The sequence below is a fragment of the Euprymna scolopes genome, chromosome 23, assembly GCF_053919585.1.
Source record: "Euprymna scolopes isolate OS-2025 chromosome 23, ASM5391958v1, whole genome shotgun sequence".
NCBI lineage: Eukaryota > Metazoa > Mollusca > Cephalopoda > Sepiida > Sepiolidae > Euprymna > Euprymna scolopes.
The window spans coordinates 39,176,291-39,191,877 of record NC_136504.1 but is presented as its reverse complement, the minus strand read 5'-3'; the positions used below and the strand labels follow the sequence as shown (position 1 = coordinate 39,191,877).

Below are 15,587 nucleotides of genomic sequence, written 5' to 3'. Positions count from 1 at the left end.
ATTCCTTTGCTTATTTCCCCTCACACCTATATCTCCCCTTTGCATATACTCTTTTTATATTACGTTTTTCCGATCATTCTTTCTTTCTTTATTAACCATTAAAAAGTTGTTGTTTTTTCTGGTTTTAATTAAGAATTATTAAAATTAATGTTCGTATTTTTTTTAAATTATTTCATAAACATATTTCTTGTAAAATTTCGAATAAAATAAAAACCTTTTAAAAAAATTTTGTTATTAAAAGTGCAAATAAAGACTAATTGTGTTATTTTTATTTGTATTATTTTAATTTTTATTGTATAAATTTGCAATAACGTCCTTTTCTAATATTTTATTTCAATAAATCGCTTCACAATAGAAATACTGAAGAACAATAAAAGTAAAGGAACAGATTTGCCTTGTCACCGCTTCCGGTAGCAAACTCACCGGAATGTAGGAAATGCATTAGCTGACTATAACCGATATAACCGAGTACATTCGTATGAGCATAGCATAACTTCGTTGTCCATTTTGATTCTGTTCTTGGAATTCTTTCAGAAGGGATCACACCAAACTGCCAACATCCCTCTATGGAACCAACTGGATTTGAACCTAGCACACCTAAGTCGTCAGTCAATTTTGGTTATCCACTCAACCATCTTCAGTTCCTGTAAGACTTAATGAGATAGAACGATTGTCATTTGAAAGATGAAGAATTTTAAAAATAGCCTGAGCAACCCCATTAGCATTCCACCGTCAGAGTGCCCCAAGTGGTTAGCAATAAACTATTTCTTCAAATAAAGACAAGGCCAGGAAAAGTGCACTTCCTAGGACTACCCAGGATAATACCTCAGCTACTACTGGACTGATCGCTTGCAGGAGGAAGCATGTGAAGGTTGCTAACATCCCTACGTGAAAGTGGTACTATGGAACAGTTTGGATTCGTACTTTGCACACCCAGGTTGTCAGTCCGTGTCATTGTCCATTTACCAATTGTCATTTCTGATCAAGGCTGAAATCTGAGAAAAGTGTGTTATACATAAAGACTTGACTAAACAAGTCAATTTATAAAACCGTTAAACACATACCAACATGTATATGAAACAAATATTAAACCGAATATGAGATTTCTTGTAACAGGACACGGACGCACGTATACAAATGCATGCGAAATGACATCAGCGGTAAAGAAAAAAGAACTATACAAAAGAGAAAGAGCACGTTAGAGCAAATATGTAGCAAATATGTGTTTCTTGGCCTTTGGGCCAAGATCAAAGTGTTACCCCTCGCCCCCCCCCTCTCCTGCGACTCCAGTTTCTTTGCTCCTGCCTAGAATTTCAGCCCCATATAGAGAGCGACTTGCTTGTTTTCAGCCAACACTAAGTCGGAAAACAGTGGGCATTCTACCACCTACAGAGGGTTGGGAGGGTCCTACTAACATTTTGATTGTATTTTTTGGACTTCCCCCCACCCTCTCATCCCAAGCCAATAAAATAAAATTAAACTTTTTATAAAATTTTATGTTTACAAATTTATTTTATTGCTTATTATTAGCAAAACACACACAATACACACACACACACACATGATTTGATTTGGGAATCTTAGGTAGGACGACTTCCGGTGTACTTGAGGTATTGTGGTGAATGAGAACTTTAGCTAGGATCAAGCATAGACTAGCAAAGGTACAGTGACGAGGATGACCCCCCCCCTCCCCAATTTTTGAATGGCCTTGTGCCTAATTTTTTGTTTATTACTGTTTTGTTTATAAACTTTCAGAGTGAATAAAAAAATATATAACTCAAAGTGTAGTATCTGTTCTGATGCTACACTTCACTTTTTTTATTCTCGGTTAGTGGAGGAGAAATCCATTCACAGCTGAGAAATTTTTATTTTTGTTCCTTTTCTCCACATTAAAAAACGACCCTGGTGTTCAACTCTGCCCTCGTGCGGAGGCAAAGTAAATAGGAACATGGTACAACAATAACAAATGAAAAATCGCTAGTCTGAATCAATTTAAATGCTATTCAGGTCTGACGTTAAAAAAATCTAACAAGATAATTTTATATGTTAGACTAATCGATAATGTATTGATATCAAAAATGAAATAATATAAGTTACTAAAAAACTGTTTAAATCTTATTCACAAAAAATAATTTAATGTAGTGAAATGATACGAGGTAAAAATGGCAACTATTACATAACAAAAAGAGAGTGAACAAATGTCTATTCCCTTTCTCATATACCAGAGAATAGGAACGTAATCAGTTTGCCCTCTCCCTGCATTTGTCACATAATGAGCACTTTCTATCTCACTCTATTATATATCGTCATGATTTTGTATCTGTAGCTCTTAGTTTCTCATCTAACTTATTAAGTTATCTTGTCAGCAAATCCAAATGGTATTAAAGCTGACTAGCCAAGTTTCATATGTTATTAATGCACCATGTTATTAGCAATATAATAACTTACTTAGCTACAATTCATTTTAAAAACTTAGTCCTACCCACACAACTATTGTTAATTGAAAAATATAATAGTTTTCTATGTTAAGTTTAAAATTGGCAAACAAATAAAACAATAAAAACTAATATACGACTAATTTCACTGTATTCCAAACAACGTCAAGTAGACACAGTTTGTTATTTATAAATTTAGAAGTAAAAACTTTTTCTAAATATTTACATAATGTAAAAAGAAAAGTGGAACAAAAAGGAGAGTTAAAAGAAACGCAGACAACGCTGGGTAGATACAACTGATTGTAAAGGGTGATAATCGTATAGGTCTCAAACTTGAGGGTGTTGTGCATTGTGTCTATATGTGCGCTGCATGCAAACTAGCTTGGATAGCAGTTTGACAACACATCTCTATATATACATACATACACCAACTCTACTTTTTATGCCATTTGTTACTATACATTTCCATTAAGTAGCAAATGTAGATCCTCTATTATATAAATTTCAGTCGTCTATGTGTTAATGTGTCCGCTAAAAACTTTCGTCATCTGCATCGAATCGGCACGAACATGGTACTGTTAGAAAGAGCAGTCTATCGAACACTTAATATCGAAAAATTAGAAAACAATTGTCAATTATTTCACGTAGAAATGTCATTTTGTTTGAAGCAGGGACAGGTAAAAACTTTGCTTTTGCCGCTGTTTCCGAATCCTGCATGCGCAAATGGTAGTTCTTTCATTTTAAAAAGCTAAATTTGCAATGTCATAACATCTGTCATCGTAGCCCCATCAATAACGTACTAACTTACGTTATGGCAGTTCGTCACCCAGCATACAGCGTTTCTTTTCTTTTTTTTTTTTTTTGCTTACAAAGTTTTGCTTACAAAGTTTTGTTTTTGGTTTAATTTCTGTCTGATGGCACCCAAATCCTGTTTTTTTTTTATTATTATTATTTAACCATATTTTATGACCGGGTAACGCCAGACACCTCCTGCTTGTCTATAATATAAAGAAAATTTGTCAGTATGTCTAGCTAAAGGTAAAAAAAAACTACACAAGACACACCCACAGAGCCGATATATTTTTTTATCATTGTATCAGATAAAATATAGACACATTTTGTTTTAATATTTATTATTTTGAGCAGGAATCAAATTAGTCAGCATAGACCACGTTTAGAGTAATTGTTATTGATATTATGTAGTAATTTTTATTGATATTATGTAGTAATTTTTATTGATATTATGTAGTAATTGTTATTGATATTATGTAGTAATTGTTATTGATATTATGTAGTAATTGTTATTGATATTATGTAGTAATTTTTATTGATATTATGTAGTAATTTTTATTGATATTATGTAGTAATTTTTATTGATATTATGTAGTAATTTTTATTGATATTATGTAGTAATTTTTATTGATATTATGTAGTAATTGTTATTGATATTATGTAGTAATTGTTATTGATATTATGTAGTAATTGTTATTGATATTATGTAGTAATTGTTATTGATATTATGTAGTAATTGTTATTGATATTATGTAGTAATTGTTATTGATATTATGTAGTAATTGTTATTGATATTATGTAGTAATTGTTATTGATATTATGTAGTAATTGTTATTGATATTATGTAGTAATTGTTATTGATATTATGTAGTAATTGTTCAAAAAAATTTTGAAAGTTGACGGAGAAAGCAAAAACTGGGAGTAATAAACAGATAGATGATAGAAAGAAAGAAAGGAAGGAAGAAGCAAGATGAGAGAGAGAAAGGAGGGAGCAAGACAAGAGAGGGAAAGGAGGGAGCAAGACAAGAGAGGGAAAGGAGGGAGGGAGCCGGAAGAGAGAAAGAAAGGAAGGAGCCGGAAGAGAGAAAGAAAGGAAGGAGCCGGAAGAGAGAAAGAAAGGAAGGAGCCGGAAGAGAGAAAGAAAGGAAGGAGCCGGAAGAGAGAAAGAAAGGAAGGAGCCGGAAGAGAGAAAGAAAGGAAGGAGCCGGAAGAGAGAAAGAAAGGAAGGAGCCGGAAGAGAGAAAGAAAGGAAGGAGCCGGAAGAGAGAAAGAAAGGAAGGAGCCGGAAGAGAGAAAGAAAGGAAGGAGCCGGAAGAGAGAAAGAAAGGAGGGAGCCGGAAGAGAGAAAGAAAGGAGGGAGCCGGAAGAGAGAAAGAAAGGAGGGAGCCGGAAGAGAGAAAGAAAGGAGGGAGCCGGAAGAGAGAAAGAAAGGAGGGAGCCGGAAGAGAGAAAGAAAGGAGGGAGCCGGAAGAGAGAAAGAAAGGAGGGAGCCGGAAGAGAGAAAGAAAGGAGGGAGCCGGAAGAGAGAAAGAAAGGAGGGAGCCGGAAGAGAGAAAGAAAGGAGGGAGCCGGAAGAGAGAAAGAAAGGAGGGAGCCGGAAGAGAGAAAGAAAGGAGGGAGCCGGAAGAGAGAAAGAAAGGAACGAGCCGGAAGAGAGAAAGAAAGGAACGAGCCGGAAGAGAGAAAGAAAGGAACGAGCCGGAAGAGAGAAAGAAAGGAACGAGCCGGAAGAGAGAAAGAAAGGAACGAGGGAAAAAGAGAGAGAAAAGAAGTAGAGAAAAAAAGAGAAAGGAGGGATATAGATACAAAGTGAGGCAGATAGAGACAGAGGGTGAAAGAGATAGAAACAGAGACACGGAGAAGGTAGGGACAGATAGACAAGAGAGAGGGAGACAGACAAGAGAGAGGGAGACAGACAAGAGAGAGGGTGAAAGACAAGAGAGGGGAGACAGAGGAGCAATAATGGGAGATATAGGAGAGAGATGGAGATAATAGAGAGTGTGAAAATAGAGAGAGGAATAGAAATATATAGAGAAAAAGAGGTACAGAGAAAAGTTTTAAATGGAAGATGTTACACGAACTTGTAAAATCTATTTTGTTATCCATCCTCCTGGGCAATGCCGGATAATGATCCTAGTATAAAATAAAAGGATTAAAATGAAGGATATTTCATGACTAAACACTAGTTATATTTTCGGCTTACTAATGTGAAATAAGTAAATAAAACCGTTGACTAAGTCCAAACAAAAGCTGACATAATACTTATCAGATAACTTTAAATGTTCAGGGCGTTTTTGTTTTGGAAATATTTCTTAAGTATAAGCGAGAAAAATGAATAAATAATATTGAGTATCAACATAAAACAAATCCATTAATTTCTAATTTCTGTGGAATTGCTCACTTTTATAATAGCCATGCACGTTTGAAAGTCAAACATGTCAGATGAAGGTAGATTTACCGAAATATTACAATATGGATCCTCAATCTGATCATACTGGCACAAGTAAGAACACAGTACATGTAATTATATATATTAGCAGGAGGGGGGCTTTGTCTGATCGTAAAATACGCTTACATAAATTGATATTTTGATTTGTCTAGATTTTGTATATATTATAGTCGTGATTTCAAAAGTAAAAAAAAAAAAAAAAGTATTTGGGTGCCATCAGCTAGAATTGAAACTGAAAGCAAAGCATTCAAAGCTGGTGACGTAACCACTGCACCCACGTGACACGCATATGAACTATTTAAAAATAAACTAAGATGAATATACAAAATGTTTAACGATTTTTTTTTTTCAATTTTGACCCCTTTTTGACCCCTTAAAAACTATTTTAACTGACCAAAGACCCATAAAAGAACTGTGCATAAAAAATCTAATCATTTGAGGCCCCTAGCGCCTCGCTGCAACTTTTAGTTTCGAAAGCGATAGAGTTTGAAAATATAGAGACAGACGAACAGACAGTGAGTGTATATATATATATATATATACACACACACACACACACACACACTGCATTAATAAAGGTGAATCTGCACAGCTTATCACACCACTTAAGTTTGTGTCTATCCGTTACACCTCTGCATTGTATTGCCTTCTATAAATACAAATTTCCTTTATATTCACACTAAGCAATGCTTCAAGCAAACTACATGAACCTCTTAAATGTAAGTAACTTCTAAATAATTTGATTAAGCCGTCAAATAATTTTTCTTTTTTTAAAGAATTTCACATAACAGAAAGGGATTTTTTTAAAAATCTTGTAATCGAGCAATCGAAAAAAAATTCTCAATAAGAACTGTTAACAAAAAGATGTAAATGAGTATTGCAAATTTTTCCAACATCAGGTGGTGTGGCCATGTTGTAAGAACAGATGACAGCTCTTAGGTTAGCAGATGCAGAAGAGTTGAGTTATCAAGGTCAGCCCACGGAGAAAGTCAATGAAAACATGAGAGGAAATGGTAAGAATGGATTTGTGAAAAAGAAGGATAAATAAAAACCTGGCCAGAGAGATAGGTTGGCTTGGACATCAATTTCTAAAAGCCGTCATGTCAGCATGTAAAACGGGTGTTAAATTCATGATGATAACAGAGCCCATGGAAGTTCAATGTTTTAATCAATTAGGTTAATTCAAGTAGGTTTTAATTTTATTTTATCTACTGACTGGATCGCCTGTAACCCATTGGGTCGGTATTTGTGATATCTATAAAATACTTATAAAACTGCGGATCTGGTTCAGTTTCTTGCTTGTCACTGTAAATAATAAAAAAAAAATTAATTTACTTACGAAATTATATTCACCACAACATGTTTTCATTTCTTTGTAATCAAGTCAACTATTTTTATATTCTCCTCTTTGGCAACACCAGATATTAACATGATGCCTCATCAGTTCACAATCAGTCTCAGAGTCACAACGATTCATGGACAACTGATAAAAGGCATCCGTTATATAAAAAAAATGAAGTCAATTTTTTTCATCTAAATTCAGTCACAACAGAACTATAAACACAGGTGTATGCGAAGAAGGTGGGCTCTCTCTACCGTGCTAGAAAGTTACCTACACCTGAACGTATCCTGTACTTCTATAACGCCACCATTCGCCCATGTATGGAGTATTATTGTCACATTTGGGCTGGTGCATCTGCTACTAGTCTCTCACTCCTGGACAGGGTTCAAAAGGGAGTCGCTAACCTGATAGGTCCTGAACTGTCATCTAAGCTTTAGTCTCTGTCCCATCGATGAAAGGTTGCATCCCTCTGTCTGTTTTACAAGTATTTTAATGTTGGATGCTCCGACAAACTACAAGCCCTTGTACCCCCCTCCCCCGACATAAATACCTCTGACAAACTTGACAAGCAGCAAAGTCCCACCCCTACACAGTAGAGATTCCAAGATGTCAGAAAGCCTTCTAATAGTTTCTTCCTCAGAATTCCCTTCCGGGTTCCTGCTTCCCCAACTGTACTGACATGCAGAAATTCAAGTATAATGCGAAAGACATCTTGCTGCTCAACTCTACATAGTATCCCTGCAACTTATGTCCCTGGTGGTAGCCCCTTACATCAAAGTAGCACTATGCCTTGTTTGGGGTGAAAATGTAATTAAAAAAAAAATTTTTTTTAATATAATTCTAATATGACCATGTTCCAGCCAATAACCGATGCGTTTTCTTGGATATGAACAGTCATTTTCATAATTTCCTATTGTAATTCTGATATAACTGACTCTCATAAAACAGTTATACTTAAAAGAAATAGTGTCACTTTCACTCACTAAGAAAAATCTACTGGCACTCTCCCATAACATACTGGCACTTCTTAATTGGATCCATTTTTTTTTTTACTTCAGTCAATCAATGTTTCATTTTCTTATTCCGTGCTATTATCTTTCACTAAATACAACTTCACTCATGAAATATGGACCACTTCCTTTAGGTTTAGAACCTATTTTTTTTTTTTTTTTTTTACATTGTTTTGATTGAATACAATCCTAAGTTTTAAGTTTAGGTTGGCAAAAATCCGTTTGATTTCATTTCAAATTCTGTAGAAACATAATACATATCAACTGATTCCCCTCTATAACACATAAAATATTTTAGGGATATTAAATCATGCTTTTATATTCTTTCCTTCCTTCCTAGGCAGTGCCGGTAGATAGGTCCTGCTAGTAATTAAAATTTAGTTCTAAGTGATATGCAATTTTCAAGCAACATAACTTTTGGATATCATTCGAATGACAGAATGTTTAATATGACGGCAGTTTTGAAATACTCATGAACGAAAAAAAAAAAAAAAAAATGAATATGGTGGCATTTTCTTTAACACACGTGTAAAAATAATTTTTTTTAAAAATTGTTAAATGAAGCCATCTTTTTTTTTCTTTTGAAAACATATGCGAATGAACAAACAAACAGAAATTCTGAACAGATGTAGCCGAAATTTGGAACACAATAACAAAATTGAAACATACGCTACAAAAGTGGACATTAAAAATCATCATCATGCCTCAATACATTCTGCTTTAAATTAAAATCGGGAAAAAAATTTAAAACAAAAACGGGCGATTGTCAAGAATAGTCAACAAAAAAAAAAAAAAAAAAAAAAAAATGTTGGGAAGAAAAGTCAACAAATAACTGTTACCAAAAGCAATAAAAGTTACTTTTCTACCTACTTGCCTAATGTTTTTGTGTTTTAAAGTATTCTCAGGAGTTTTTATTGTGTTTTAAGCAATCATTCAAATCCAATAGAATTACATTTTCAACATGATATGATTGGTCATCCCCTGAAATTGGCTTAAAAGGTTTTTCGTGCTTGGAGGCGAAAAAAATATGCAAAAACTAATTGCCTTAAACGTTTTAAAATGTACTTTTCTACCTAACTGGAAGTTCAAGGTACAAAAAAAAAAAAAAAAAAAAAAAAAAAAAAAAAAAAAAAGAATACTTCTCAAACCTCGGATATGTTTGCCAAACGTCTGTCAATCATATTTGTTTTTCAGTCTAATGTAATATATTTTACCAAACTCCTCAATCGAAATAAAAAGCGCTTTAAAATACTTTAAAAAACAAAAAATTAAGCAAGTAGATAGAAAATTAACTTTTACTGATTTTGGTAACAGTTATTTCTTTGACTTTTTGTTTATTTGTTTTTTTGTTTGTTTTTCAGTCCTTTCTGCTGATTAAAACCGAATTCCTTGACACTCACGCAAACAGTTTAACTTTGAAATCAAATTTGAATTATGCTATGACAACTAGCCCACAAAATAAATAAATAAAATTTTAAATTAGCATTGATGCAATTTGAATTTGTCAGACCAAGTAAAGAATAGATACCCTGTAGCAGAAACAAAGACCGGCGCACATTTCAAATGACAACGGTGGTTTGACCTTGACATTGCCATTGATTGTTTGTAAACACGTCAAATAGTAGACATGGTTGAATGTTGTGATCAAGATTTTTTTTTTTAAATATATTTACAAAACTTTAAGATTTAAAAATTGTTGCATTAAAAAGATGTACTGATTTTTTTTTTTATACTAAACTTAGCTCAAGTTTTACGTTTAGTTCGGGTTGGTTCGGTTCAAATTCTGTAGAAGCACAAAAATGCCCTTCTTTACTTTAATACAAACATTAAATACTAGTGGCAATATAAAAATCAACTAATAGAAAAAAAATAATAAATTGAACAGTACACACGCACTGAGTATAAGGGAATCGATAAAAGTCAATTTTTTTCACTAAATATTGAATAAAATGACCTGTCCATTGATATAATTATCGCTATTTATTTGACTGCCTACAAGGATAGAGTTAGACAAACGGTCAGTTATGTGGGAAAAATACAGCTTCCCAAAACAGAGGTACTGGATAGCAACAAAAAAAAAAAATCAAAATTACCTTGGTTTAGAAGGATTTCTCCGTGCTTATGCAGAGAAATTACTTTGCTATTTTTTAAATACTGAAGTTGGTACTTGTACAGTTTAATAAAGATATTAAAAAATGAAAATAAAGTTATATTGTACGTACTCGTTATGGAATAAAGTTTTCATACAAAAAAAAAAAATCACTTAATTTGATCAAGTAGTTTGTTTTTTGGGTTTTTTTTACAAAGGAAAATCCAACTTTAATGAGATCGATTGTGTTGTGGCCATTTTGTTTTTTGCAAATGAGGAGGAGGGCGCCAGGGGAGATAACTCTAATCACCGCTTAAAGTTTGCCAAAATTTGACGAGATTATTTTGAAATATGGGCAGAAAAAATACTTGGATAAACATTTTAGGTTCTTTTTTTTCACTTATTTTACAGGGTTTTTATATCCTTTTTTTAAATCCCTTTTTAATTTTGTCCTTTGTTAATCCCTTTTCCGTTTAAAGGTACCCCTTCCTCGTTCTCAGAAACAGGCAAATGGTGATAATACAATCGATCTCATAAAAATTTGATTTTCCTCTGTAAAAAAAAAAAATGACTTGATCAAACTAAGTGAATTTTTTTGTATGAAAACTTTATTCCATAACGAATACATACACTATAACTTTTTTTTTTTTCAATATTTTCCTTTCTTTTTTAATGTCTTCAAACTGTAAAAGTTGTGAGAAACCACCATCTTTCTTGTTTAGGCCGGCCACACACTTCTAGTAGCCGGTCCGTGATTGGTTAATTTTGAATGAGTCAAGTAAATTGCTTAGCGCCCTTTTTGTATCATGCTTTTATTTTTCAGTCTAACAGAAACTCGGCATCGGGATAGACTCAACTCAGCGGTTCTCTCGAGGGAGTCAAGACAATTCCTTCATGGACATCAAACATTTGGTGAATGAAGGCTACAACAAGCAGAGACAACTTATTTTGCTGTATTTATTCTAATTGAGGATGACATTCAAGAATTGTTCAGCATGTTTATTTACCAATTATTGGATTTTATCTCAATTCATCTTGAGTCCTATGGGGCTCACGTATGCCTGATTATAGGCGCCATAATTCCCGCCGAGTTTACCATGAAACATTCATGAGTCCTTCCAAAGGAAGGACAAACTAACATTCCAACAATAGGAATTCAAACTAAAGGCTCCATGCGTATGGAAGCAAATTGGGCCACCGTTTTGCAAAAGGGACTATACCAGAACCAAAGAACTTTTATTGCTGTTACTTGGGAATAAATTTTGAGTTTAAAGGTATTGCTTTTGTTTGTGGGATTCATTTGCTTCTGCAGGGAGGAAATTGAGATGTGTGAGAAAGAAATTTCTTACAAAGTACCTTAAAGTTAAATTCAAGTTTTACGATATCTTTTGAAAGAGAGTCTACAGATCCATTTTTTTTTTAATATGTCATGTCGAAAATAGTAATGTATCCAAAATTACAATTCATCAAGTAGAAAGTTATTTGTAGTTAAAAGTAATTTTGACAGAAAATTGAAGAAAATTGCATATTTTTTAGATGTTATAAAGTAGACGGTAAAGAGTTCACACAGGGGACATAATTTAGAACGCATATTTTAGATTGCATATTTATGTCATGCAATATTTATAACGTATATTGAAATATTTTTTTTTTTTTACTAAAAACACCATAGCAATTGTTCTAAGCTATGAATTATCGTAATTTTTGGATATATTACTTTTTTAGACATGACAATTAAATGCGTAATATTTTTGTTGTTTAAAACAGTATATTTAAAAAAATCGATTTGTCGACTATCTCAACAAGCACCTATCTTTTTTTTTTAATTGTTAGGTGAAAGTACACTATAGTTATAAAACACCCACCTCTCCCTATGTTAAGAATGGGTTTCTAAATAATAACATTATTATCTCAGCACAATAACTTCGCTGTATAATTGGTATCTCCTCGACGTTATGTAAAATGTCAGCATTGTACGCATTAACAGTAACGTCATCATTTTGTGTGTTTGTGTCAATTTCTATGGATGGGCATTCGCATTATAATGGAAGTAACATTTTTCTTTTTTTTTTTTTCTTTTTGCTATGGATAAAAAAAGCAATATAAGACTTAGCTTAGATTTTTATTACCGAAGTACACAGACGAGAGATAATAAATAAAATTAATTTTAACGTCTTCTGTTGACACTTATGTATCTAAATATAATGTTGCTTACAGGCCTCCATACTTTTTTGAAAAAAGACGCAAAAAATACAGATCACCCTCTATCAATTTAAATAATAAAGTCCAAATGAATTTTTTTAGGCCGATTTGGAATTTGCAATTTTTATTATCTCAAGAGTCATATATTAAAATATATGAATATATATTTTTTATTATTGGAAAACGGTTATAAAAAAAAATCTTTCTTTAAGAGGTACCTACTGTATAAGTACCGTTTATTATATTATCTTTGGGCCAGACTGTTGCCTATTGGACTTAGGGTTAGTGGTAGTGTGGTACTCATGCAGAGAGTGATCCGTGCTGAAATAATAACGTTATTATTTAAAAAGCCATTCTTAACATGGGGAGGGGAGGGTGTTTTGTACCTATTCTGTACTTTAACCTTACAATTGAATAAAAAAAAAAACATAAAACTTTAATTAAACTTGGAAACGATTTAAAAAATAGCGCGGATCACTCTCTGCATTAGCACCGTGGTAGTTTCGAATTCAATGACTTTTTTTTATTATTAAATTGTTAGGTGAAAGTCCAGAATAGTTGTAAAACACCCTCCCCTCCCATGTTAAGAATGGCTTTCTAAATAATAACGTTATTTTTATTTCAACGCGGTAACTTTCTCTGCATAAGTGCTGATATCTCAGGATAGGATCAGAACAGATATTACACTTTACTCCTACTATAATTCACTACCTTAACTTTGAATGAAATTTGAATGCCTACAGTTGGTATAATTTCTTACTTTCTACTAGTAGTAGAAATAGTAGTAATAAAGAAATTTAAAAAAAAATACCAAACAATAGAAAAAGAGAAAAAAACTTCAACAAGGGCGCATAAAAAAAGTAGTGTTTTCCTTTAAATCTTAATTCAAATCAGAAATTACTTTCTTTTCGTCAGTTTAAAGGCTTCAAAATTATTTCGGGATTTTGACGGGATAGTAAAATTAGCACTTGTGCACGGGCCGTAGAAAGTCATTCTTAAAACACGGGGATAGGAACTTCTTCGTTAACTCTACGGAACTCTCTGAAAATGAAAACAATTCATTTGCATGGGGATGCTAAACTGCACCAGTGCAGTACACCGCCGCGGTGCCCGGGTGCCGTAAAATCATTTGTTAATTATTACTAAAGTAACATGGCTTACTTGTGTACACTAGCGCGACTCTTCGGAAGTACTTACTTCAGAACGAAAAGAAAGAAATTTGTAAACTTGAAAGTTTAAAGGCAAGAACCAGGTCTTAGGGTCCATGTAGGGAAGGGGGTATTTGTACAGTCATTAAAAAAAAAAGCCGTTCTTAACATAGGAAGAGGATGAAACGCCTTAACTATTCTACACTTTAACTTGAAAATCCGGTACCTGTGTTATTGCCCTGAAATAATAACATTATTAATAAGAAAACCATTCTTAACATGGGGAGGGGATGATGTTTTGTAACTATTTTGTTTTCACCTAACAATATAATCAACAAAAACATCGTAAAACTTAACTTTAACTTGGAAATACCATGTTTTTAAAATAGCGCAGTAACATAGCCGCATAAAGCACCAAAAATAATATCTAAGACGGCACGTAAAATGCAAAAAGCACTCATCTGGGCTCCTAGACCACAGAGAAACACCAGATGCGGCGATGCGCCCCTGTCATATCAAAGAAGCCTTTCTTAGGTTAGTTTTTTGACAGCTTCAAAAAGTGCCCTTGTGTGTGCGCGAGAAAGAAAGAGAAAGAGAGGTACAACGAAACTTACCTTGGTCAGCTGGGCGATCTTTTTGGACATCTTATGGTGCATATCGTAAGTGGCGTCCGCGTCTTTGTTGGAGCCATGGGGCAGGGTTGCGAATTTGCCATTTTGCTGTTGCTGGTAATACTTCGTATAAGACATCCGAGCACTGCTAGTTGCCATCCTCTTTTTTGCCAACAAACAGGATAAACATAAAATTTTAAATATATATGTAGATATATATATCCCTTTTTTCTTTTAAATAAATAAATTAAAATAATGATGAAGACAGAAATAGATTAAACGAGTCACCAAAAAGCTGCGTGGGTGTAAAGGACTGGGATGGCTACCGTTATAGTTTTTGGTAATTTTATTTAGATTCCACTCTCTCAAGCGTATTTAAGAGCGTGTTTTTAATGGAGAGAGGGTTTGGATAAATAAGGAGGCCTTACTTAAAGAAAAAAAAAACCGCATATCTACGCTGGTCAGTGATGTTTAAAAATAGGGGGAGGGGGGCAGGGGGGTACATATCCCATCACCTAACTACACCCGGATAAAAACACGGGCACTTTTTACTTTATATTCTTTCTCTTACGTAGTTGATAGACGAAAACTTTTACAAGTGCGCCCAGCGCAACTCATGATTTGAGACTGAAGGAATCTGCAGTCGTTGCTATTGGTAGTGATGATGATGGGGAGGGGGGTAAGTACATCATGAGTAGTAGTAGTAGTAGTAGTAGTAATAGTCATAAAACTGAAGCCAGAGACGTGAGGGTGGGACGAGAGAACTCTCTCAGCAGGGGAATGGGGCATAACAAAAAATAAGGTGCTTATACAGATCAGCCCCATAGCTGCCTGATATTGACTCGGTAAAATCCGGGTGACGAGTTAGCTGAAGGGAGACTACGCAAAGTTAAACTTGAATCCCTCACGCCCCCCCCCCCAAAAGAAAAACTGAAACTAATATATTTGGATTGTTTCAATGTATTTTTGTGGTTATCTTGAACTTTTCAGCTTTAAGATGGCTACCATTGAAACAGCTTTATCTTAACTAAATTAGTTCGACTTTTTAAGAATCACCAGGCCAAATAATACTGTTATAATATAACCAAATTAGGGCATTTACCAGTACAGACAACAAAATGGAAAAAGGGTCAACTTGATATATATATATATATATATATATATATATATATATATATATATATATCTCAAGTTGATACGAAAATTCTTGCTGTTTTTAACTTTTAAATTTAGATGAACATATCTTAGCTCAAACAAAAATTTAATGATCAAAATAAGCACCCTCAGAATCAACGCACAAGTGTATGTATGCCAGTCACTTAAAAATCTTGCGTTCTGGTAACGATGAAGTCACTAAGACGTTTTTGATATTACTTAGGTTTTTGAAGCATTTCTTATGCAGAAAGTTGTCAAGATGCTAAAAAATGTGGTAGTCGATAGGTGAAAGATCTGAAGAGTATGGCGGATGAGACAGAGTTTTGTAGCCCAATTTGTCCAACTTCTGCAGGG

At 33.7% G+C, this 15,587-nt stretch overlaps 1 protein-coding gene across 1 annotated transcript in view; it reads right to left on the bottom strand.

The window, feature by feature from the left end:
* The window catches only part of LOC145245846 (uncharacterized), a 332,738-nt gene that overhangs the window by 302,867 nt on the left and 14,284 nt on the right, over nt 1–15,587 (bottom strand). Inside the window, exon 2 of the mRNA XM_080107508.1 lies at nt 14,082–14,240. Within this exon, the coding sequence (XP_079963634.1) occupies nt 14,082–14,237 (156 nt within the window). The 5' untranslated portion in view covers nt 14,238–14,240. The remainder of the gene's footprint in view (nt 1–14,081; nt 14,241–15,587) is intronic.